The 24253-nt window shown below is 37.1% G+C and overlaps 1 protein-coding gene across 1 annotated transcript in view; it reads left to right on the top strand.

Moving 5' to 3' along the window:
* FAF1 (Fas associated factor 1) overlaps nucleotides 1–24253 on the top strand; it is a 174620-nt gene that overhangs the window by 95486 nt on the left and 54881 nt on the right. The window contains exons 9-12 of the mRNA XM_059822201.1: nucleotides 17884–17979; nucleotides 19676–19802; nucleotides 20747–20810; nucleotides 21748–21829. Of these exons, the coding sequence (XP_059678184.1) occupies nucleotides 17884–17979; nucleotides 19676–19802; nucleotides 20747–20810; nucleotides 21748–21829 (369 nt within the window). The remainder of the gene's footprint in view (nucleotides 1–17883; nucleotides 17980–19675; nucleotides 19803–20746; nucleotides 20811–21747; nucleotides 21830–24253) is intronic.

The raw sequence follows: 24253 nt of genomic DNA, 5'->3' as shown, positions 1-24253 counted from the left end.
GGATCAAGTGCTCCATCAGTAAGTTTGCAGACGACACCAAGTTGGGTGGGAGTGTTGATCTGCTCGAGGGTCGGAAGGTTCTGCAGAGGGATCTGGACAGGCTGGATCGGTGGGCCGAGGCCAATTGTATGAGGTTCAACAAGGCCAAGTGCCGGGTCCTGCACTTGGGTCACAACAACCCCATGCAATGCTACAGGCTTGGGGACGAGTGGCTGGAAAGCTGCCCCGCAGAAAAGGACCTGGGGGTGTTGGTTGACAGCCGGCTGAAGATGAGCCAGCAGTGTGCCCAGGTGGCCAAGAAGGCCAACGGCATCCTGGCTTGTATCAGAAAAAGCGTGGCCAGCAGGAGTAGGGAGGTGATCGTGCCCCTGTACTTGGCACTGGTGAGGCCGCACCTCGAATGCTGTGTTCAGTTTTGGGCCCCTCCCTACAAGAAGGTCATTGAGGTGCTGGAGAGTGTCCAGAGAAGGGCGATGAAGCTGGTGAGGGGTCTGGAGCACAAGTCTGATGAGGGGTGGCTGAGGGAACTGGGGTTGTTCAGTCTGGAGAAGAGGAGGCTGAGGGGAGACCTCATCGCTCTCTACAACTACCTGAAAGGGGGTTGCAGAGAGGTGGGTGTTGGTCTCTTCTCCCAAGTGACTAGCGACAGGACAAGAGGAAATGGCCTCAAGTTGCGCCAGGGGAGGTTCAGGCTGGATATTAGGAAAAATTTCTTTTCTGAGAGAGTGATGAAGCATTGGAAGAGGCTGCCCAGGGAGGTGGTGGAGTCACTATCACTGGAGGTGTTCAAGGAACGTGTGGACATGACATTGTGGGACATGGTTTAGTGGGCATGGTGGTGTTGGTTGATGGTTGGACCTGATGATCTTACAGGTCTTTTCCAACCTTAGTGATTCTGTGATTCTGTTCTCTTTAGATATTTCACGTGACAGAAGGGTGCAGAAAGATGTACGTGTTATCTCCAGCTAGCATTGAGATTTTAGAAACCATTTGCCACTCGTCGTGACTATTTTCTTAGTGCTTTGAAGGATCTTGCTGAGAGATGTTCCCTCTCTAGGTACAAATGCAGACTATATATTCCAGTAACCAGTTTCTGATAGTTAACATACTACTTAGTTCTCTGAATTCTCTTTCATAAACTCCAGATTCTATCTCCCCGTGGAGTCTTTGAACTTTCACCAGGTCTTTGAATTTTCAGTTGTCTTTTCTATGATTTATAAAAATAAAAATATTGATACTACAAATCTTGCATTTGTTCACTTTTTGATACCATGTTATGTTTTGAGATTCTGCTATTTCATCTCATGACTTCTTTTTGAGGGATAACTTTAAGGAAAGTTATACACCCACCTGTGCCAGTTGCAAGCTGTGAGCTTTAATTCTTTGTGTATTTTAAAGTGCAAACTATCCGTTTCAAGTGCTGCTTCTCTCATAAACTGTAAAGGGTAATTGAGTTGCTAAATAACTGTCACATTTTATCTCAAAAATGTCAATTTCAATGAGTGCATTATAATCTTTTATAAAAAGGACTGAAAAAGCCATATTCATTGCTGGTATAAGACAAGCACCATCAACGAAAATTGCATCAGCTTCTACCAGGAGAATTTGACCCCATTTCGGCATAACCTACTGTAATCAACCTTAGCTTTGTAGGAAAGGCTGGTAGCAAATTTTGAGGTTACTGTTAGTGATTCATTCATTCAATAATAAGTTCTATTGTCATTGGAATTTTAAAGCATAAGGAACACCAGCTGTGCTATAGACATAATTACTTGTCATCTTTTACTGCTTGCTTCTTCTGCAAGAGATTGACAAATCTGCTTGCTCTATTGAGACAATGTTTTGAGCTGTTCCTGCTTTGAAACTCATAGACACGATAGTTATTTTTATTAAAAATGACATGTTCATAAAACTCATTAAAAAGACTAGAGTTTAAAATTAGTAAACAAGGACTGACTGAGAATGCTACTTCAATTTGCTGCTTCAACGTTGCTTCCAATTCCTGTCTTTATATTGACAGAACCTGCAAATCTAAATGTGATAGAAATGACCACTTGTATAGAGAGAAGTATTGGTAGGATAGACCAAGGCAGTCCAGGTCTCTGAAGTACACCGTGAGACAATGTACTGGTGGAATATATTGTATATATATCACCATTCCACCTCTCCATCTACATGCACAAGAACTGCATTGGAGGTTTTTGTGTCCCAAGAGAGGCAGCAGCAGGAACCACTCCTCTTCCTGCGAGTTTATACCAAAGTAGTGGTAATCTTCACTGGAGAAAGTTTTTGCAGCACCACCAGTGTCTTACTTTCTCTGAAGCACCTAACTATGGACAGTCACTAGCTGTTACAGTCACTGGACATTACTAGCTAACTCTGAAGTAGCCTCTAGTCTCCTTCTGCAGGTATGTAGGCTGTTTACCCTCTTAACTCTTCCTCTGTGCTTGATGCTCACCTGGGCTTTCCTCCAAACCAGTTATGCATTTCCTCATGTAGTAATAGCACCTTGTGTACATTAAGCTGTATCCTAGGTTTCACAGGAGAGTGCTTTTGCTCTCGTTTTTAGAGATCTGCTTCTGATGTAACTCCCACTCAACAAGCTGGTTTGAAAATATGCTAAAATATTCCCTTTGCTGATCAAATTAAACTCAGCCAGAGTTTAACCTACAACTGTTAAAAAGTTTTCATTCTCTACGCTTTTGGAGCTTCATCTTAGAGAACCCTTTGTACTTTCGTCAAACACTGTATTGTCACAGAAACACCTCTGAATGACAATGTGTTTGGTGGAGCAGCCCTGCAGCCCGTTTTTGCTTGAGCAGAGTTCCTCTTTCAGGAGTGCTCACAAAGGGCACGGTTTGGCGTAAGGCAGTAGATGCTGAGGTTCTTGGAGTACGCAGTGAAGAAAGAGAGAGAGAGATATGTCAGATTCAGTTAAGAGAAGTGGTCTTATTTAGGTGCTCTAACCTTGCAGAAACTAAAATACTCGTTTCGGTGCCAAGTCGTTATAGAAGGACTATGTTTACTTCATGCCCTGCTGAGAGAAGCTAGCAAGAGCTATTAGCAAAGACTCCTTTTCTCCTCAGTCATTTAATAGTAGCAGCTTCTCTTTTATTCTGCGGTCTCAGAGAGCAGAATACGAAGTGATAATCTCCTTGGAGTACAGCAGACACCTGTTTGATAAGTGGTAATTGCATTATTCCTGGAGGATTATCACAGTGGTGCTTGCTTCTTTGTAATGAAACTCCACTATATAAGCAGAGCAGAGCTTCCCTAAGAAGATGTATGAAAATCCATTGCAATAGATTGAAGGTGTTTGGGACTCTGTAAACAGAGTTTCACTTTAAGTAATTGTATGGTAAGTGGGCTTGCCGTGTACTAGCTGAAGAAAGCTATGTAAAATTGCAGCACCACTTTTGTTGTTTTATATGTGAGTGAGAATGTTTACTATTGCTAGAATTTCACTTGGGGTTTGTTCTAGTTGTGTGCAGAGCCTGATATAATAGTCTCAAATGCTTCCTTTAAAAAAAAAAGTGGTATTTAAATAATGTTATATTAGTCCATAGATAACTTTTTAAATGCTTAGAATGGAGCTGGTCTGCTCCTCTGTTGGGAGTTTTTTGTTTAAAGTCTAATAAACTGTTGATAAAACGTGGAACCAAGAAAATTAGTTGATATATCTATTTTAAACAGGTAAGTTCCTCTACCAAACAAGAGAAGAACTCTGTTTTCCATAGCAATCACTGGATTGAATTCCTTTTCTAAATGTAGTTACTGCCCAGTGGTCAAAACATAGACCTGAGACAGATTTGTAGCTCTGCAGAATTTACTTACGACATTTAATAAAACACTTTACATAAGCAACTCAAGCCTTCTCATTTCTAAGAGGAGGCCTGAGATTTAATGCTGAACTTTCATAAAAGTCAAAGAAAAGTAGCTACCTGGCCTCAGCTGGATTTCAGTGGAAACTGGCCACTTTATTTTTGTTAGATGGCTAAGAAAATCCAGTCTAAAATGTTGGGAATGTTTCATGTTTGTCTAGTCCTTAGAGGTATCCGAATAGAAAGACCCTTTATAAATGCTTAAGTTTTTAGTTATTTGTGTTCTTTGTCTTTTGCTTGTCACACTTGAAACTATCATACATCAACCAAGCACATTCAATATGTAGTTATACTGAATGAATGAAATAAATGCATTTTTAGCTACAGCCGCCCCAACCCCAACAACTTAACATTTAAGAATACTAAAATATTGTTTAGTATTAATACAATTTATTATTTCTAGTTTTGAACCTTTTTGCTTTAATTGAAGAGGTTATGTACTCAGTGCTTTTGATTCCACCGATGTAAAGAGTTAAAGGCCTTTTCATATATTCCAGGTAAGGGAAACAGAAAATAAGAAACAACCATCCTTTTCAGAAGCCCATTTTCAGAAGTCAGTAACACCGTGTTTTCAAAAGGCTAACATTGCAAAAATCCAATTCCTTGAAAAGTGATATTCAGGAAGAAGAGGCAGCACAAAAAGCCTATCAGTGTTTGAACCATTTGTTGGAAGCAGTGTTGCTAGCACAACTGCTTGAACTCTGCCAAGGAATTATATAGTGCTGGAAGCATATCCAGGCACTCTTCTGTTTGCCATCCAAAGCATTGTACAATGCTGTGAAGTAAATGGCATCCCACCATAGACCAGAAATGTGCCAAGTATTTGGCTGATACTCTTTGTGAATGCAAAGCAGTTCCCAAGATGTATTTGTGAATATCTGTGGGCAATATGTGATCTGGATGAATCAAATTGGTTGTTGGTTTATACTGTTGCTTATTATTTCACTTACAACTGTCTCTTACCTTAAAAATCTGTTTAATGGTTTTGTATCTCTTCTGAATAGCAAAAAATAGGCAATTAGTGATCAGACTTAGAACAAACAATATTATTACACCCTCTTCTATGGCAATTACGCAGTTACTTAAAGAAAATATCAGAAACCTAACAGACACTGTCTTTCAACACAGAAGCCAGCAAATGAAACAGGACAATGTTATACCTTGACGATTTTTCAGCCCTTCCACTGTGAAGAATTTTGAGGAAAGGAAGTATAGGAAGACAGGTTAACTCTGTTTAGTGTTTTTGCGATTGTTATGAGTCTGAATCTATGTTAAGTGCAGCTGAATTTTTCACAGTCACTGTTAGAGTATTAAAAGTAAGAGTAAGCAGTATCACAAAATACTATAACCAGACTGCAGAGTGTGTGATGGTCCTCAGAGAACTGATGGATGAGTGGATGCTGGCGCTTTCCCATGTTTTCAGGTACTAGAGGGTTTCTCATCCTTTTTCTTATAGACCTTTTCTTTTGTTTACCTTGATCCTCCTCTCATTTGGCAACATGAAATGGATGAATGCTTTGACTCCTGGTATTGGTTGTCATTCAAAGGCAGTCTCTTTCTTGCTTGGGAAAGGTTTGGGAATCCCAGTTTATCTATGAAGAATAACCTATTAGTCGTATTAGATCTTGTTTTGGTGAGAGAGTATTTATTTTTGGTTCCTGAGACATTCAGGAATGTACCATGAGTTATGACCTGTTCCCAGGCATATATGTTTTATAGCTCAATTCACACAGGTGTACTTATTAATAAACTCATTTAACCAATTTACATGCATAAGTTTTAACCACTGAGTAATTAGTGAAAGCATTGCCGAGGAACTGGAAATTTGGGAAATGTGTCATTATTTGCATATCAGTATAAAGCAATTACTAAATTAAAGAGTGCACGTTGTGACAAACATGAAGCTCCTTTACTGTTGCTTTGTCAGTGCACATTAACATCAACTTGATGTGAAAGCCTGGCTTTCTCTGCGTGAACTAAAAATCCTAAGGCAGAAGTACACAATGAATCACCCAGAGTTTGGAGGCTAGCACGCTGAATTGCCTTGGGGTTCAGACCAAGGAAAGAAAAAACTGATGTAAAAGACCATTGAGAAAACGTATCAGTGGAAAGTAATTAACTCAAGATCCACAATTAGCCTCATGGTCTATACTTAACTGTGTTCCAGGTCTTTCAGCGTTTATTTAATTCTGTTACCCTGTGTTTCAAATAGCTGCAAATGGCTTGGCACATTTTTTCATCCTTTTTAATATTTACAGTTTTTGTCTAAGAAGAAGAATGAGCTCTGTAAGTGATCATGGGTATTTATTTCAGTCTCTGAAGTATATCTCTTTCTTAGTAGAATCTGTTGTACAAGGAAATATTATTTCCCTTTTTGTTTCCTTTAAATATATTTGTTGTTTGAAGCAACATTAAGTCCTACAATATCCTTCTGCTTTAATTCCTAACTTGCCTAACGAGGCTTAATCAAATGAGAACTAATCAAAACCAGGGATCATTTTCTCTTTCATTCAGCTAGCAAGCAGGAGTGATAGATTCACAGTAATACGGCTGGTGATTAACGGCAACCGTAGCAAAAATTGGCATGCATGTTCAGCCAGCGTACCAGAGCTGGATGTTCCCAGAGGATCGGGCACAACTTTTTCTCAAGCTTGTACGGAAACTCTCAGTAGTGTTTTGTGAAGCTTGCTTTATCGTGGTTGTCGCTGTGGCTCCACCATCCCTCATCTGCTGTCTGTCTTGAAAAACAGAAGTGGCCTGCTCACTGTGCCACCGACTATTCTCCAGCCTCCCTCCTCCCACCCTGTGTGCTGTTTATCCACAAGTTGATTCCAGAGCATCTTCACCGTGCTGCTGCCTTCAGCACGTTGCGTAAAGATCTCCCAGGGTTGTGCCTTTATACTGCAGGAGAAGGAATAAGATACATATGTTTAATATGCAGCCTTTTGGAATAAACTGCAGAAGAATTTTGCAGAATTAAGCAAAGCCATCTCTTAATCCTAGTCTAAAGACTTTATCAAATTTTTTTAATTTCTTGATATATAAGACACTTTTTTCAGTTCAGATCTCTTTTTAACTTTTGGGTTCTGTGTTTTAACTCTGTAGCGTTCCTTTGTGATTTTAGTCTTCATTATAGTTCAAAGATCTACTATGGGAACATCACTGAAATCCCTGGAATGAATTTCCTACAACCTGTGTTGACAGGTTTAAATTACGTACTCTGACACTGTTCTTGTGGCTGGATTAGAAACTTTTTTTTCAAGTTAAACCTGCGATAAGTAATTGTCACAGCGCGCTGGCACAATGCTAATTTGAAGTGACGTGTCCAAACTGGCCTCAGTAACATGAAGAACCCTAACAGGTGTGAGGGGTGGATCTTCCCATGGGCCCTGCTGAACTTCTAACAGGGGAAAAATAGTAGAAAAAGTGAAATGAACCTTGAATAAAGCTGTCAGCAGTAATTATCTCAACAACACTTTGTGAGGAGTTAAAATAAGCATTGCTGATTTATAACCTGAACACACTCCACCCTAGAGATTTTTTTTCATCCAGTTAGTGTTTAAAATGAAACGTTGAATACCTGTCAAGATTTTTTTTTTTTTTTTTGGTATTGAAGATGCGTAGTGAAAATTAAGTTCTTTTCCAGAGGAAGTTAATTTCAAGGGCTGTCAAATTTTTTAAACCCTTCTGTTCATTTTAATATTTGTACAATAGTTTAATAAAACAAACAAACCTAGAGCATGCTTGACTGTTTTTCCCAGCTAATGCTATTTGATGTCAAAAGGTGAAGTGGCTAATGTAGAATTACATCTACTTTTTATTGTTGTTCAGGGAGGGATAAGCATTTACATGGTAGTAGATGAGCTTTGGTTGGTTGATTTAGTTTTTTAAGTTATGTCGTAAACTTGAATAGCAATGTTGTCTTGACCAGTATACTGAAGAGAGCTCTTCAGTTCTGTATAGTAAATCTCTCTGAGTCTCATAATTAGTTTCATAGTACAAAAAAAGCCCTTGTTTCAGTAAATTTCAAAAAAGTGCATTTGATAGACTTGTTCTTTAAATTGGAATGTACCTTCATTTTACAGTGGGATTTTTGCTCGTTGTTGCTGTGATAACACTTGTTTTATGCATACAACGTATTTCAGTATGGATAGAAGTAATTTTACAGTCTGTTACTAATGAAAGAATACTTGCTAGCTTTGAGAAAAGAGCAGAGCAAAAGATAACCGTTAATTCACAGAAAACCTTTAATCCCTTCACAGAAGTTTTAAACGTTACTTTTAAACATGAACATGCACAAATTCTTAAATCATATATCACTTTGACTTTGTGAGATTATACACTGAAAACAAGATAGATTATTTAATGTATAATTATACAGCGATAAGTGATGGATTTGGAAGTGTTGAGCACCTATTTGTTCCTCAGGAATTTAGTGAGGGTTTGTCTGAGCACAACTGGCTGCCCACACATTGTTAATAATGCTTGGTTAAACACTGAGAACTAGAGCCATGGCAGGAACAACGTAATATGAAGGATCTCTTGTGTCATAGCATCATTTTTCCTGGAGCGATGAGACTCTTCAGTATCCTCAGAGATAGCATGAGTTGCTTGGGAGTCCACTACCTCCTTCCTGCATGGAATGGTTTCTCTGTTTGGGTCTCCAACCAGGAAAGAGCATGGAGCCATCTGATATTCTCTGGAGAGTAGCAAAAAAATTGCCAAAGAGTTCCCACACTCTTATTTCCCCTGCTTCAATATTCATATTCAAGGGCTGTGCTGGATGCATTTAGAAACCATTATTTTCTTCAACTGTTTGTATAATGGAAAACTTCCCACTCTTACATTTCAAGTGTGGAAGCAAAACTTCCTCTGCCATCATTCATGTGCGCTACCTCTCCTCCCTCCCTTTGACACTTTGATTTTTCCCGTATGCCGCATTAACTTCTATCTCCCTTTCACCACACAAATATTCCTTGCTTTATGATTTACTCACTTCTTTAATCTCAAAAAGGGTAGGTTACAAAAGAGAAATGGAGAATGGAAACGCTAGTGAGCTGGGAGCAGCAGCCTCAGCTGTGGAGCAGCCTCACCAGTCTTGCTCCAATGGGTAAGCACCAAGCAGAATAACTTCTTTTCTAGGCATTTCAAATAGATTGGTTTATAATTTGTTCCTGTGTCTTTCTGGGGACTAATGTTAGGTTGAACTGGTGTGCAGTCCCCTAGATCACCCTGAGATTCTGACTTAAAGACCTGAGACATAGGTTTGTGCCTTCACCTAGCCCTGCTGAAAAAGTATTTCTCTCTAATTTCCTATTCTGCATAGTTAGTATGGTAATCTTTTTGAACAGGGAACTTAATTTGCCTAGTGAGGAGAGATAGATGATATCTTGTTAGACTAGGAGAAGTGAACTTGTTTGAATTCTTCTGAGATCTGCCCATCAAGAAGAAGGGATTAGCAATGATGAGTATGCCTTGCAGACATCTAAACTGAAGTCTGTCTAGACTAAGAAGCGAGAGAATTTCTCGCTTATCACAATGTTGCCTACCCTGGCTGGAAGGGCAGAGGTTGGACTGAACCTGGAGATACAGAAAGGCTCCTTTGCAGGAGCCATGCTATTCAGCCAAGATGTAGAAAACTGATAAATTGCTTTGTCTTGTTTATTACCTTACTACTACTTTTGGTGCACTTGGCCTATGAAAGTGTTTGATCCCTAATATGCCTAGTATCCAAACTCGGCTAGTACCATATGCATATAGAGTATAATAGAAAAACTAGGACAGAAATGTTCCTTCTCAAACTTCATACAGTTGTCTTCAAAAAAGACCAGATTTTTTCCCTAGCTTCAAGAAAATGCATACATACAGACCTCTGTAGTGTCATTGACATTCATCATACTCAGGGAATTAGCTTATGCTATAACAAAAAGTCAGATAACAGAATAGTAACTTTAATGTGAAAACTTAAATGCTTGTGGGTGCTTCTCTCTTCTCCCAAGTGACAAGCAGTAGGGCAAGAGGAAATGGCCTCAAGTTGCGCCAGGGGAGGTTTAGACTGGATATTAGGAAAAAATTCTTCACTGAAAGGTTTGTCAGGCATTGGAACAGGCTGCCCATGGAGGTGGTTGAGTCACCATCCCTGGAGGTATTTAAAAGACGTGTGGATGCGGCACTTAGGGACATGGTTTAGTGGTGGACTTAGCAGGGTTAGGTTAACGGTTGGACTTGATGATCTTAAAGGTCTTTTCCAACCTAAATGATTCTGTCATTCTATGATAAAGCTCCTTCCTCACACCCGTATCCTTACCCCTTCTCTTACCTGATGAGGGGAAAAAGGCATCATAGTAATTACTCCAACAAGAAAAAGGATCAAATTATATGGAAGTGAAATTTTCACAGTGGAGACACCTGCCAGTCATTGAGTATTTTGCTATGGGCACCTCTGTCTTAAGTTATTTTGAATAATTGAGCATGGCGTGTTATGAAATGTACTCGGTCATGTTTGTTTCTTTAGACATTAGCCATGTATCAGTGAATAAACCAGTATGTGAAAAAGCTAAGCAACTCACATTTTGAGCACAGTGAAAGGGCTGTCACATGGAGTATTTGAACCAGGATTAGGTTTCAGTCTGTAGGCAACAGTGCATTCATTTCTGATTAAGAATTTCTTGTGTGATATATGTATATTATAAATCTCCACGTGTGTACTACAGCCTGGTACACAATCTCTAGAAAGAGCTCTTGTTCAGCTGATGACCTCTTGATTTATCAATATTATTTTGGGATATAATTTCTATGTTTGTTAATATATTTATTTCTAACATGTAACTGCAGCTAGCTAATATTGACAAGCTAGTTATGGCTAAAGTACTAAATAGTGGCCACAAATGTCTGTTAGATTTCAGACTTAGTATATACTGCAAAAATAATTATCAAATTATCAAACAAGAGGTTTGTAGTTGTGGTAGAATTTGCCTTGTTAAAACAGCTATGTTTCAAAGACTATTCAAGCTTAGCATGAACTTCTATTCTTTAATTAATTAGATAACTTTTTACTCGCAATGACTTTACACTTTTAATAATACTCTGAATGTTGCTTGCATACTGCTATTGTTTCCAGAGCAAAATAAATATTTTTGGGTTTCAAGATGTTTGTATAATCTCTATCAAAATTTGACTTCACAGGGTAAGTAATAATATTTTTGGCATATTTTCCTGGAGATAATCTTCTCTTACTTCTTAAGCAGTGCACTGGTTGTACAATGATAACAGTGAAGGCATGAAACATTCTCAAACCGATACTAAGATAACAGAGTGCTACTGCAGTTTCTGATTTATGGAGGTTGTTTATCCGGCCAGAACTCCGTATTGCAATGCATGCTAACAGCAGATTTATCTGCAGCACAAACAGATACTCTGTGGGCTTGATTTTTACTCTTGCTCAACAAGGGGAAAACAGCCGTTGCCAGTTTTCACCAGAATTAATATCGATACCCAGAACATTAAGTGTAAATCTGGAATTCATTGGCTGTGGTGCTCTAAAGATATTGCGTTACAGAGAGACAGATGGGAAAGGCACTGCACTGGGTGGAGTGCCTCGTTGTCTTGGGCTAATTATGAGAGCTACAGCAAGCAGAAATTAGAGAGGTTAGCCTGAAAGATTTGGGATTAGGTAATCTGAGTGTTCTTTAGCTGCTTTAGATTATAAAACCCAAAAGGCTGAATTAGACACTTTGTATGCTAAACGTGCCCACCCCCACATTTGAATATATGCAAGTTTTAATTCTACCTGTTCAACATTGTAGAGTGTGAAAGGATGCATTAGAAAGCATGTTCCTTCTTGCCAGTTACACATGGAGTGACATCTTTGGGAAGGTTTCTTTTGGTGGCTTCTTCCATCCAGCTGTGCTAGTGAGTGCAGCTGGAAAGCTGGAACTATAATTTTAGGTAACTTTTTCAGGATGATAGAAGTGGAGGGCAAGTTATTAAGACTTTACTTCCTTTTGCCTAATATACTACAAGCTGACCTTGAGTAGGACTGGGAATTAGTCTGCTTTTTATGGGAGATTTCATGAAGGAAAGTCAAGTATTGGAAAACATGCTTTTTTTTTTGTACACCAGAATTTTGTTTCCTTACCATATCTCATTAAAGGCAGAAAACATGGATTATTTTCCTTTACCTCGCGAGGAAATCATGCTGTAAGAATACCCGCATTTAGTTTTCTATTGAAGCAGATTATATACAGCCAAACATAATTCTGCATTAGGAGTACAGCTAATTGAATAATTTGACTGATTCGTAGCAGTCAAGTAATACAGAAATTACATTTCTTTTAATGAATTTTTCAATTTATATTAAAAATACAGCAGATACATCTACTGCAAGGTTTTTGTTCTGGTTTAGCTTTGCCATTGTTAGATAATGCCTGTTGCTTCAGTTGCTGTGCATGAGCAATCTGGCATCATTGATAAAGTCCTCTCTTTTGCATATGGATCAAGTGTTCTGTGAATTTTTTTCTGATGCTTTGTAAGGTTTATAGTTTGACCATTGAATTTCTGAGACCAAATGATCAAGAACCTCTAGTTTATGTCCAAAACATGGTATTAGAAAAGAAAGTATTTTGCCATGGAAAAATACCACCCCAGTGAGTTGGAAAGGATTCTTCATTTGAGTAGCTTAAACAATAAAGATAGTTACCCTGTTACAGTGACTGAAATTGTTTCTCATTTTAAATGGTCTTTTAAACAGTCAAAAGCTGTTTTTTTTTTTTAAATTGACAACTATCAGGTGATGCAGCTGAAGGGCTACATTTAATAACTTGCCCTGGTTAACAGGAACAGCGGTAAGTACCTGTTATGTTTAGATAGATGAATTAATGTACGTTAAAGCAAACCAAACAAGCAGAACTCTCACACACTCCAAAACCTCAAAACTCTCGCTACTCTTGTAGCAATCAAATACTTGACAAAGAGCACAAAATAAATCAATATTCCTACTTTCTTTAAATGTTATCACTTATACTTGCTTCTTTTTAATGGTTCTTCTTAAAAAAGCTGCATCCTTTAAGAGAAAAGGAATCCCTTGATGACAAGTATCTTGTGAACAACAAAACATCTCAAGTCATGCCAAAGCAGGTCCATTACATAGCTGCAGCTCTCATCTTCTGCAAGGTGACGTGTTTTGCAGACTTATCTTGCCTACTGCACCTATGAAACTCTGGAGTTCCTGGGGAAGTTTCCTGCTGTTGATGACTGCGGTAGGGAGTTTGATTTGCTCCAAAGCTAGCTGATATGGAAGCTGTTCTACTAAAGATCATTGACTCTCATGGCAGCGATTTGGTAGGTCATTTTCCACCTTACCCCTCTGGAGGTGGCATGCTTTGCAACGATAAGCACTCAGAGGATAACAGCAGGCCTAGTGGTTAAGTCTGTAAATGCTGTGCTTCAAAGGCCTGCCTGTCTTCTGACCGTAATTTGTTTTCTAAAGTTTGTTTGGACTGAAATACAGGCGGCTTAGTAACAAGAAGAGTTGTTCTCAGTGTTTTATTCAGATTACTGGATTGCTAGAGAGGCTGTGTCTGTATTTACATAGAGCGAAGAGTGAGCATTTCCAAAATGACTGATAGTTGAGGATTAGGAAGAAGGTCCAGTTCTTTACAGGTTATTGCTTTAAGCTGGCCACTTTGGCTGTCCAACTTTGTTCTGTAAGGTATTAGAAGCTCTTAGAGCTTGCTTTCATACTTTCCTCATTAGATACAGTTGCCATTAAAAGCTTTTTTGAAGTGCTGTTTTTCTCCATCAGTGTGTGGCTGACTATGAGGAAAACTACTTTGTCATATCCAGTTACTGCTTTCCTGATGCAGTACACTGAGCTTACAATTTTTGTATGAGCATTTCTCAGCGGAGAGAGTTCTGCAGCTGCAGTTCTCTGCTGGTATCATTCCTTCATGTTTATACTACTGTTTATCTTTCTCAGATCTTCAGTGTCTTGATTAAATATCCCTGGACTGGTATAAGAGTCTGAGTGTGCTCCTTCCTTTGTCATTTCGGAAGTCTGCAAGAGTGGGAATTAAGTTGCGCCAACAAACTCTAGAAGATTGCAAGCTCATGAGATTATGGACTCGTAATTTTTCCCATTATTCTGGGTGTGTGATGGCAGCACTCTGGAGTTACATGCTCTCAGTGATTTTTCTTTCCCTGCTGCAGACATATTTGTATTATGAAGTATTTGAAAAGATAGTCTTTTTAGATTGTTCTAAAGCATATTTCTAGAAGCTTCTATGTAAAAATTATACTTTCTAACAGGAAGAACAATCTGTTAACTAAAGCACCTGGTCTCACTCCAGATTTTGCAAGTATTTCTAGGCTGATTTGGAAAGTTCTTAGCAAAGAATCCTGCGTGTTCGGATCAGAAAAGATGTTGCTTAAATTTATTCCCCAATTATTAGTGCTGGCAATTGAAATACAAATCATCTTACGCTGAACGTTTACCAATAAATTGAGTGTCTTAGTGTTGGAAAGCACAAGTGAGCATTATACTGATTTTTTTTTCCTCTCTAAATTGTTAGGTTTGGTAGCGGTCTTTCTTTCAGTAGTTAAAATACATTTCAAATACCCTTTGTGCACTTTTAGTCCAGGTCGTACCGTTACGTTTTTGCATACCAGTAGCAATCTGTTCAATATCTCTGCTGCCTCCTAAAAGGACTCTTCAGCTGCCACTCTCCCTGGAATGTTTCAAGGCTTCAATTTTATTGCCCTTCTCCTTAAAAAGCTATAGGAAGCCAAATAGGAGATGACTTAAACTTTCAACAAGCATGAGCAGTCTATACACAGTGCTGGACAAGAGATCGGGCTTTTCAGTAATCGTCTTGAGTTACTTTTTGCAAGTCATTTTGCCTATTTCTGATTCTATTTCACTTTGCACCTCATGTGTCATTCAGCTGTGAGACCTTTCAAGTAGGGATTTGCACATGTGTACGTTTACTGCCTAGAAAAATGGACTAACCTTATTTATTTATGCTTTAATGTATTATTTATTTCATAATCTATATCTAGCTCATTATTGGTGCCAAGGGTCCTGCATATGCGTCTTTCAATGTCTCTTCTTGTGCACCTGAAAGCCATCCAATTCAAGCTATAGTACTCGTGTAACAGTGATTTTCATGCAGAAAAAGAAAATATTCGGAAAAGTTAGTGACTTTTGAGTGTTTACCCAATCAGATGTGTTCATGAGTTGAGAATATGGGTAATCAGGTGTTCAGGCTACAAATCAATGTTTTCAGTTTTGGAGTTGGTAAAAAAGATTATACCCATTCCCATGGGAAGACAGCTGTGACAGCAATTTGTGTATCGACTGTACTGCAACCCTGGTTGGGAGTAGGCAGATGCAGTATTTAAAAAGAAAAAACTCTCCAAGAGCAGCCTGACATCTAAGCAGTTCTTGCCCCTGAGACACTTCAGTGGGTGCTCCCATCAGTAAGTTGGCCTGTGTTCAAAATATTTGTAAATGTTGAGGTTTGCTGTCCATGGCACCAGACTGAGCTGCCTGGAAAGTAATCTTTTGCTTAGTGTTGATGTTTTTATAATTTCCAAAATAAAGATTAAACTTTCTGGTGCAAGAGTCTCTCTTGAGAGAGGACTCTCTCCTTTATCTTAGAATGAAGATAACTTCATTCTAGAGAAACGTTCATGCTGCTAGATTATTTTGAAATAAAAGGCAGAGCTTCTATTTGTCCTAGCCTTTCCTTTGCAAAAAACGTCTCAAATAAAAAAAAAAAAAAAAAAGCCAAAGGGGAGGGCAATTTCTCACACAAATGTGCACAAACCCCCAACATTCCAGCAACTGTCTGGGGAGTAGGATGAAATGTACTCTGATGTCGAACCCCTTCTGCTGTTAGCTCATTTTTGAGAGACGCTTTGACACTATAATATAGGGTTGCAAATTGGAATTGCAACACCCTGCTATTGGGCCAAGTGACGAAGCAGCACAATAACTGCTTGCTTGATCTTACCACTCTTTCTTTAATGTGCATGTAAAAGACATCGGGAGCCTTTCCAGGCATCTGTCAGGGTATTTGATGCTGTTAGATAGGGAACTTCAGTCTGTGTGTGGTTAGTGTGCGTGTGTGTAAGTTTTACCAGTATTTTATATAGTGTCGTAACTACAGGGCAAAGTTTCGGGTTTTGTAACAGTTGAGTTTTGTTTATTATTTAAAGCTTATAAAAATACTAATTAAACTGGTGGATTATTGCAGAGAATACAGTTCTTGCGCTCTTGTCACAGGAGTTTCATAGGTAATTGATCTTGAGCTGTATGTCATCTTTAATATTTCATTTGCTCCAGAGTATTATTACTCACTTCCTTTAAGACGATAGCTAGGCTTTTTATGCAGCTAAACTTCTGTTTAACCTTGCTATGAGAATGTGACAGTAGGCTAGTTCAGACAGGTTAACGTTCAGTTGGTAACCAGCCTGCTTAATCAGCCTGCTTCAACCTGCAGCACATTAAATCTTTGTGAGTTCTAGCAGACAAGTTATAAAGTCATTCTGAATTATGTATAAAAATAAATGGCGTGTTTTCAGTGCTCATGGCAGTAAATGAAATTTGAGGCTTATGATTTATTCTTGGGGTTTTGTTAAAGATGATTGAAATTCATTTTACCTTAATGTTTTTACAGTCTAATTAGGAGGATGCTGTATTTCTGAAACACATAATGTGTCTCATTCTGTGCCCCGCAAAAATAGTAATCATTTTTATAGGATCTAGAAAATCTTTTTCTGCCCTCTCTGTCTTTCTTCTGAAGGAACCATTAGAAACAATATTATAAACCTACAGCCAGAACTACCTTTCTCAATGTCACTAAGAATTGTACAGCATCAAATATTTTTTCATTGCCAAAATGAATCGGTGGTCTTTATTTGAGAGCTATTCACACTGTAAATTTATCCCTCGTGTTATCAAGATAGTGCTTCTGAAAGATTCTACTTGTGGGCATCAACCTCGCTAGACCAGGACTGATGTGCTTTCCAGAAGAGGGCAGAAGGCCGGGTGTACGCTTACGCTGTATGAAGAAGTGTGTGAAGGGTGCTTGAAATGCAAGGATGGCACAGATGGTTCTGATCATAGAAGAGTGGACAATTCTCATTTTTAGTCATATCGATCAGTACATTTTTAAACGCAGTGTAGGCTCAGATCTTCAAATATTACTGTTGTGTGTTTGCAGGCATCTAATAATTTTGTCTTTCAAATGACGCTAGCTTTTTTCCATTTGTTAGTTAGTCCTGTTGGTTTTAGAAAGTTGAGATTTGGGCATGCAGCAACAGGCAAAAGTGCTGTTTCTGTTGGTACTGGTTAAGGAATATCTATCCTGTCTTTGCTGACTGCGATTTCACCAGCATTGCTGGGTTTGTGTATGTCCTTGTTCATGTGAGAAACATGGCATGTGCCTTTGACATTCATAATGACCAAGATGGAGATGAAACGTGTTTTTTAAGTAGCTTTTTTGATTGTGTCTTTTACAGCGTCTGGCGAGAAACTGTTCTTTCAAGATTTTTCAATTTTTTTCAAGATGACTTAACTGTTTTTAATTAGTTGTATCAGTACCTATCATCTTCACTTTAACATTTGCTTATTGATTAGGAAGGAAAAATTTACATTTACTTCATCAAGGCATACCGCCGTAAAAGTTATCACATACAAATAATGGTTTAAACTTCAGTACCGATTTAGGAGATAACAATTCAAGACAATTTTGAGTTTGCAATTCCATTTAGTTTGTTTTGATACTCTGTGCATACATACCTATAAAACTCCATTCTTGTTTCTTTTAATATTTTTACGTAAGGAATAATTTTAGTTTTCCAGGCTTCTTTCTTTAAGTTTGTGTAATTAATTTGGTCTTCTGCAGTACAGTCTTCAGTTTGAATCTCAAAGCACCCTTAAAAAAAAACAGCCCTCAGTTGAGACTATGGCTTTAATAAACGATCATTGCTTTGTTTGTAGATGACTCTAGCTGTATCGGGACTGACTTTTCCTTGCCATCGACTTACAGTTGGAAGAAGATCTTCACCCGTACAAACGAGGGAACAGTCAGAGGAGGTAAGAACATCATTATTTAGCAAGTATACTCTAGGAAGAAGCAGGGAAAGCTCATTTTGCCATGGTCGCCATCCCTTCTATTGTCAAATACGTAGCAGTAGAATTGCATCTTAAAAGAATCAGTTTACAATTCCTGTAACAGGTAATTGTGACAAAGTAAGGAACTGGGTACATGAGTCATTGAAGAAAAAGAGGAAAAACAAAGTAAGCAAGCCATAAGTTACTAAGCATTGAAAAATACTCCAAATTAAACAGAAGGCTGAAACGTATATTTTTAGGATTAGCAGAGAGAGATGTTTGCAGACTGTATAAACTCTCATTTTGTTGTTTCTAACTATTAACAGTTTGGGTTAAAATTTCCTATGCCTTTGTCCTTCCTCAAAATTTATTTAATATAAGCAGTTCCCCATTTTCCACACACTTTCAGTACCATTTTATTTAGACATCTTGCTGCCCAAAACCAATGTGTTTCAATCTGTTCAGCTCATTTGAGTTGCCAAGACATAGCTGTGAGGTACAATCAGGATGCAAGCCTGGATTTATGCTGTTGGATAGTTGTTAAAAGTTAGAGGATGGTCAGACAATGCTGTTCTAGCTATACCTGAACCACTTAGCAGGTTAAATGGATGGTTATTGTTTTCTCCTCGGATCTGCCAGCATAACTATGTATCATTGCTGCTTTACTTCATTATTTCAAAATTATCTGACTGAGTTTGTTCACCTTGTACAATTTTCTTGTTGACTAGTTCATTCAGTAAATACTCTTTATTTGAAGTTCTTTATGTGTAGCTGTTGTAGAGAGATCCAGCATGTTTGGAGCTCTTTGCTCCTCTCGTGGTCACTTGCATGCTAGAGCTGAAATCTCACGTTCCATAATACACTTTGTTCCACCTTCAGGGATTCATGTAGATTTTCTGTAGTGTACTATCACTGTAACTTCTAGGGCAAGTGAAGCTGGAATAGTCCTTCACGAAAAGAAGTCAATTTAGAGGCAAGTTAATGTTGAATAGTTAAAACCAAGGTTTTTCTGAGCTCTTTTATGTTTCAGAGGACACGAAATGCAGAAGATATGACGGTGAGAGTTGGAGGCACAGATGGGACCTTAGCTCCTTGCACAAAAATGTTGATTTTTCTCCTTCATGTTGGTTTGCCAAATAAATCAGCCTGTCATTCAACATGCAGTAGTCTAGTGTGCCAAGTTAGGACTACGGGTGCTACATTTTGTATGTCAGAGATTGCAATGCGATAGATAGGTACCTTTCCAAGGACTGACTCCCACCATGCAAGTATTGCTGGAGCAGATTATATCTGGATGTCTAAAATTACTGATAGATTGTGTGGCTTTTCTCACTCTTTCTTATACAGTTAAATCAGCTGTAGCACCGTTAGATGGAAAATAGTGTTAAGTTCGGATAAAATTTGCTCAACTATGTGTATACAGAGCCTGTTCCTTAGTTATTTAATAATGCATTTTGTCACATAATATTGCTCTGCCAGCCAGACCTCTGGTAAATTAGATATTATTTATAAAAAGCAATCTGATAATGTTGTATGAAATAGTAAAATACAATGCAGTATATCAAGTATTTTATAGAAATGTGTAAGTATTGTTCAGTGTGTATCTATTTTATATTTCACTGAAGATGATGACTTTAATAGAGGCTTATGGTGGGTTTTGTTTTTTGTTTTTATATAGCAATGCACTGATGTTCATATGGTTAGTGACAGTGATGGAGATGACTTTGAAGATGCTACAGAGTTTGGAGTTGATGATGGAGAAATGTTTGGAGTAGCATCATCTGCCTTGAGGAAATCGCCAATGAGTAAGAGTTGACAGTTAATTTACAATTAACTGGTGACTGTACAGCAGAGTGAAGGCAGAGACGTATGATGGGTCTGCATAATAAGAAACAGGAAGGTATCTTTTGATAGGGATGTTAGAATTGTTTGAGTGTCATGTCTGATGGATGCATCAAATGAAAATACTGCAAACATAATTGGCAACTGTGAAAGCGTCTCCCCATGGAGGAAATTTTTTAACCTTATGTTTTTAGCTTATAGTTGAAGAATAATAATTAAACTCAGCGAAATTATGATCTCTAACCAAGTGTTCCTGTAAATAACTAGATTTCTCCTTCCCTGTTTTGAAAATTCTGTAGATTTTAGCTTCAGCATCTTGTGGTGATTAATATTTTTAGTCAATTACATTAAAAAAGTTTCTCAGTGATTATTTGCCCTTGAGTTATGAAAAGGATTGAGCAGGAACAGTCAGTTACCTCCTATATGCAATTCTGTGTACTCTTTATTTAGGCTTGCATTAGTGTTATTACCATAGAAGTTTTTTGACAGCAAATATATGTAATAATATGGAAAACTTTTTAACGTTATGTATAGGAAGTTAGGGGGGAAAAAAAAAAAGAAAGAAAAAGAAAAGTAGCTAGCAATATAGTGGGTCAAGCCTTTCAAGCCAGTCCTTTCATTTTAATGTAAGTCCAGAGTGTTAACTCTGAACAAGTGATATATCACATTACGCTGGACCTGAGGATTTTACTGTTTGGAAAGCCTGAATATATTCATGAGAGTGTCTGGAAATTTCATGTCTTTCCAAAGGTTCATAGTCGATAGTCTGTCATGAAATTTATATGGTTTCTTGGTAACCACTTCAGTAAGCTGTCAACATAAAAAAATCCATGAAGCAAAGTGAGTTTGCATATTAAAATCTGTTTCCATAAGGTTGCATTTAATTTCTATTTTTCATTTTTTTAAGTGCCAGAAAATGCTGAAAATGAAGGAGATGCCTTATTACAATTTACAGCTGAGTTTTCTTCAAGGTAAGCTTAGCCTATTAACTGTGCATTTCTTGTTACAAACTAAGTAAAATTTAGTAAATAATGAAAATAAAAATAAAAAAAAATGTATATATTTTCTTGTGGGATCATAGCATATTTAGGCATCCTAATCTAATTTATTTTAAGCTTAACTTTGTTAGAACGGTTTCTGAAATAAAATATTTCTCAGTCTAAGTTAGAGTGACAGATTCTTGCCTTATTTAATTTGCCACTAATTAATATCATGAATTATGTAAGGGTCCAGAAGGATGATAAAGACTCTGATTATGTATAGTAATTTTAATTTGATATACAGGAACAGAAAAGCTGAAGCTGATTAATAGTGAAAAGTACATAGAGTTGCAATAAGAGTTTTCACAATAGTGAAGTGGTTGGATAACTCTCTACTCTTAAAAATATAGATATGCTGGGTTTTTTCAACTTTATACCACCAAATCATACATCGTTAAACAGTTGCCATGTTTCATCAAATAGGTAGAAGCTGCAAACTAATATACTGCAAGGTAACGCGAAGTTTATATGACTTCTCTTTTCACTCCTCTGTGATGAAATGTTCGTTTATATATATGAGATGCATTAATGTGTAATACAAGAATAGCCTTCAATTAACCTTTAAGAATATAGTAAAGAGAGGAAGTAAGTTATGACTGAAAAATTATATAGAACTTAAGGTGTCTATGTATGTAAACAAAGTTTTTACGAGAAAATTTGTAAGGTAGTAGTTAGTGACTTCGAGCTTTTGAATGTTGGGGGACAGATGGCTTTTAAAGGACAGAAGGGAAATACTTAGAAGTGTATTACTTCATCTTTCTAAAAGTTTAGCCAATGCCTTATATTTACAGAATATATGAGGTGGTAGAATATTGAAATTACTTATTTTTGTAATTTTTTTATTAATTGGAATTTTTATCTCAAATAGATATGGTGACTGCCATCCTGTTTATTTTATTGGATCATTAGAGGCTGCTTTTCAAGAAGCCTTCTATGGGAAAGCTAGAGATGTAAGTGTGTATTAAATTACTTTATTTAATATAGGGGGGGAAATGGAAATCACTGTAAATGTTTCATCTTTATTTTTAAAAAGGTAAACTACATTTTAGAGTTATCTTGGTTTTATTGTTTGTGAAGAATTCTACTCATTTAGTTGACTGACTAAAATACTTACCTTGGTTGTTGTTGAAATTACAGTGAATAACTCATGTTTTCTAATCATTCAGGCTGTATTTTTATTGGAGTCCTGTAGTCATCAGAGCTACTCTTCTTTTCTTGTGTTTTTTTTTTTTTCCTTCTCCCTTTTCTTCCTGAAATAATGGTGTCCTAGCACCACATATAAAGATGGCTGTGAGTCTTGTGGTTGACAAGTTCAACGTTGCATGTTGGTAACTCCTTTGAAGGATGGCTAATGAAATTGTAAATTTGAATTGAAAGATCTCTGAAATACAGTGCACTTTTTTTCCTTCCTTTCTACAGCCTCTATCTGTCAAGTAAATTCCAGTACTAAGGTTTGGTTATTTAGTTTTTCTGTACATCCAACCAGACATCTCAAGTTTCTGTTATTCCATGCACAGTTTTAAAACCAGTATTTTAATAAAATTAGAATGAGGATAGTTTATTTAAGTTTTGGTGACTTGAATTCACTAAGGAGAAACCCAAACCCCTGCATAATTAAGCATAGATAAAGCTGAAACACAAACAAGAAAATCATGCTGTTTAAATTTACTTTTTTCTGTCTTGATAGATATTTAATTTAAAAATGAAGAATGTTTTGGCTTCCTGTAGTTATTCATATTGGAAGGAACAGCTATGTTATGTTAGGGGCTGTTAGGATAAGCATGCAGTGTTATGAATCTACACTGTATGGCTTATGTTAACACATACTTAACATGTTGTGCACACACTCTAAGTTCAGTGAATATTTTCATGTCTTTGTGCAGATTTCAGAGCATAAATGGATACGGAATAATTCAGTGGCAAAGTATTAATTCGTAATAACTCATTAAAGTGGAACTTAATGCATGTTTAAAAGAAATCGAATTATTAATTCAAGAAGAAAAGTATTTCAGTTAAGAAGTTCACTTCATGTCGTTTCTTCAGAAATGGTTGACAGTGTATCAGTATAATAATGGATGAGAGCCCATTAGGAGCTTTCATAAGTATTTTTTAATACCTGTAACTCTAATATTAATGTATTGCAGTTATTTAGCTTTTTAATACTCTAAGTACTTCTTATACTATTTACATAGCACATCTGAAATTCATGTCACCTTACATTTCTAATATTTTGCGATGTAGTCAGAGCAGATCCTCATCAGGATAAAGTTATGTACTTAGGAAAGTATTATTTTTGTGGCTTTTTTTCTTTAATTTTTTTTTCCTCCAAATATTGCCTTAATTTTTAAAAGCCCTTCCCCCCAACTATCCTGTGGAATGACATTATTTTTATTGTAACATTCTGCTTTAAATCAAATGTATGAAAATCTATATGTACCATTTATTTGTACTGCATTTTTCCTGTTACAGACAAGTTTTTTCAGTACTGCCTCCTGGAATTCATAATTGAGGAAAAGGATACATTATTTTGTATTTTTATAATTGCATTTCATAAAATAATTCCATATGTATATCAGTATAAGAAAAAAAGCTTAGAAGAAATTGCAACCTGTATGTCTTGTCTTCTAATTTATACTGTGGAGGGCACTTAATTTTACCAGGGCAACAGATGAGCTTCAGGCACCAGCATTCTTCACTTGAAGTGAGAAATTGAGTTCCAAGAGTAAATAAAAACAAGATTGAAGGTTTAAATCCTCTGCTAGGCTTTTTGAACTTATATACTCATTAAATGTTTATTGGAGTGGTGGGATTACGAAGGATTTGGGTAGCTTCATCAACTGGTATATACTTAATCACTAAGTAAAACACTACATTTGATAGAGTGTTTCTCACGATGCCACACTCAATCCATCTTAATGAAAACCGCTTCAAGCTGATTTAATTTGAGAGCACTTGGCAGCTTGAGTGCTCAGAGATCTTAGCCTTTTCTTGACAAATTCTCAACGCTGTCCAGAGCAGAAGGTGCACTCTACAGTTCAGGTCTAGAGAGAGAGCCATCAGCTACATTTTTAATCTATATTGTGGATAATTTTTCCCTCCAAAAAATCCCAATATATATAAACTTGAAGCCTTTTTGCAGAAACACTTTAGTCTGGGTTCTTGTAAGAAAATTAACTTGTGTTAGAACAAGTGTTTTAACCACAGATTATGGGTTAACATTCTTTTTAAGAAAATAGGTATTTTTGTTAAATTTTAGTGTCCTTCACTTTCTTGTGTTGGAAAGGATGGTAATTCATAGTTGCTTAAGGAAGATGTTACTTGAGAAAGAAATACCTTCTAAAAAGTTCAGCATTTTGTCCATTACCTGTGTTTTG

Source organism: Gavia stellata, chromosome 10, assembly GCF_030936135.1.
Source record: "Gavia stellata isolate bGavSte3 chromosome 10, bGavSte3.hap2, whole genome shotgun sequence".
Classification (NCBI taxonomy): domain Eukaryota; kingdom Metazoa; phylum Chordata; class Aves; order Gaviiformes; family Gaviidae; genus Gavia; species Gavia stellata.
The sequence above is the reverse complement of the archived record's forward strand: the minus strand, read 5'-3'. Positions and strand labels throughout refer to the sequence as shown.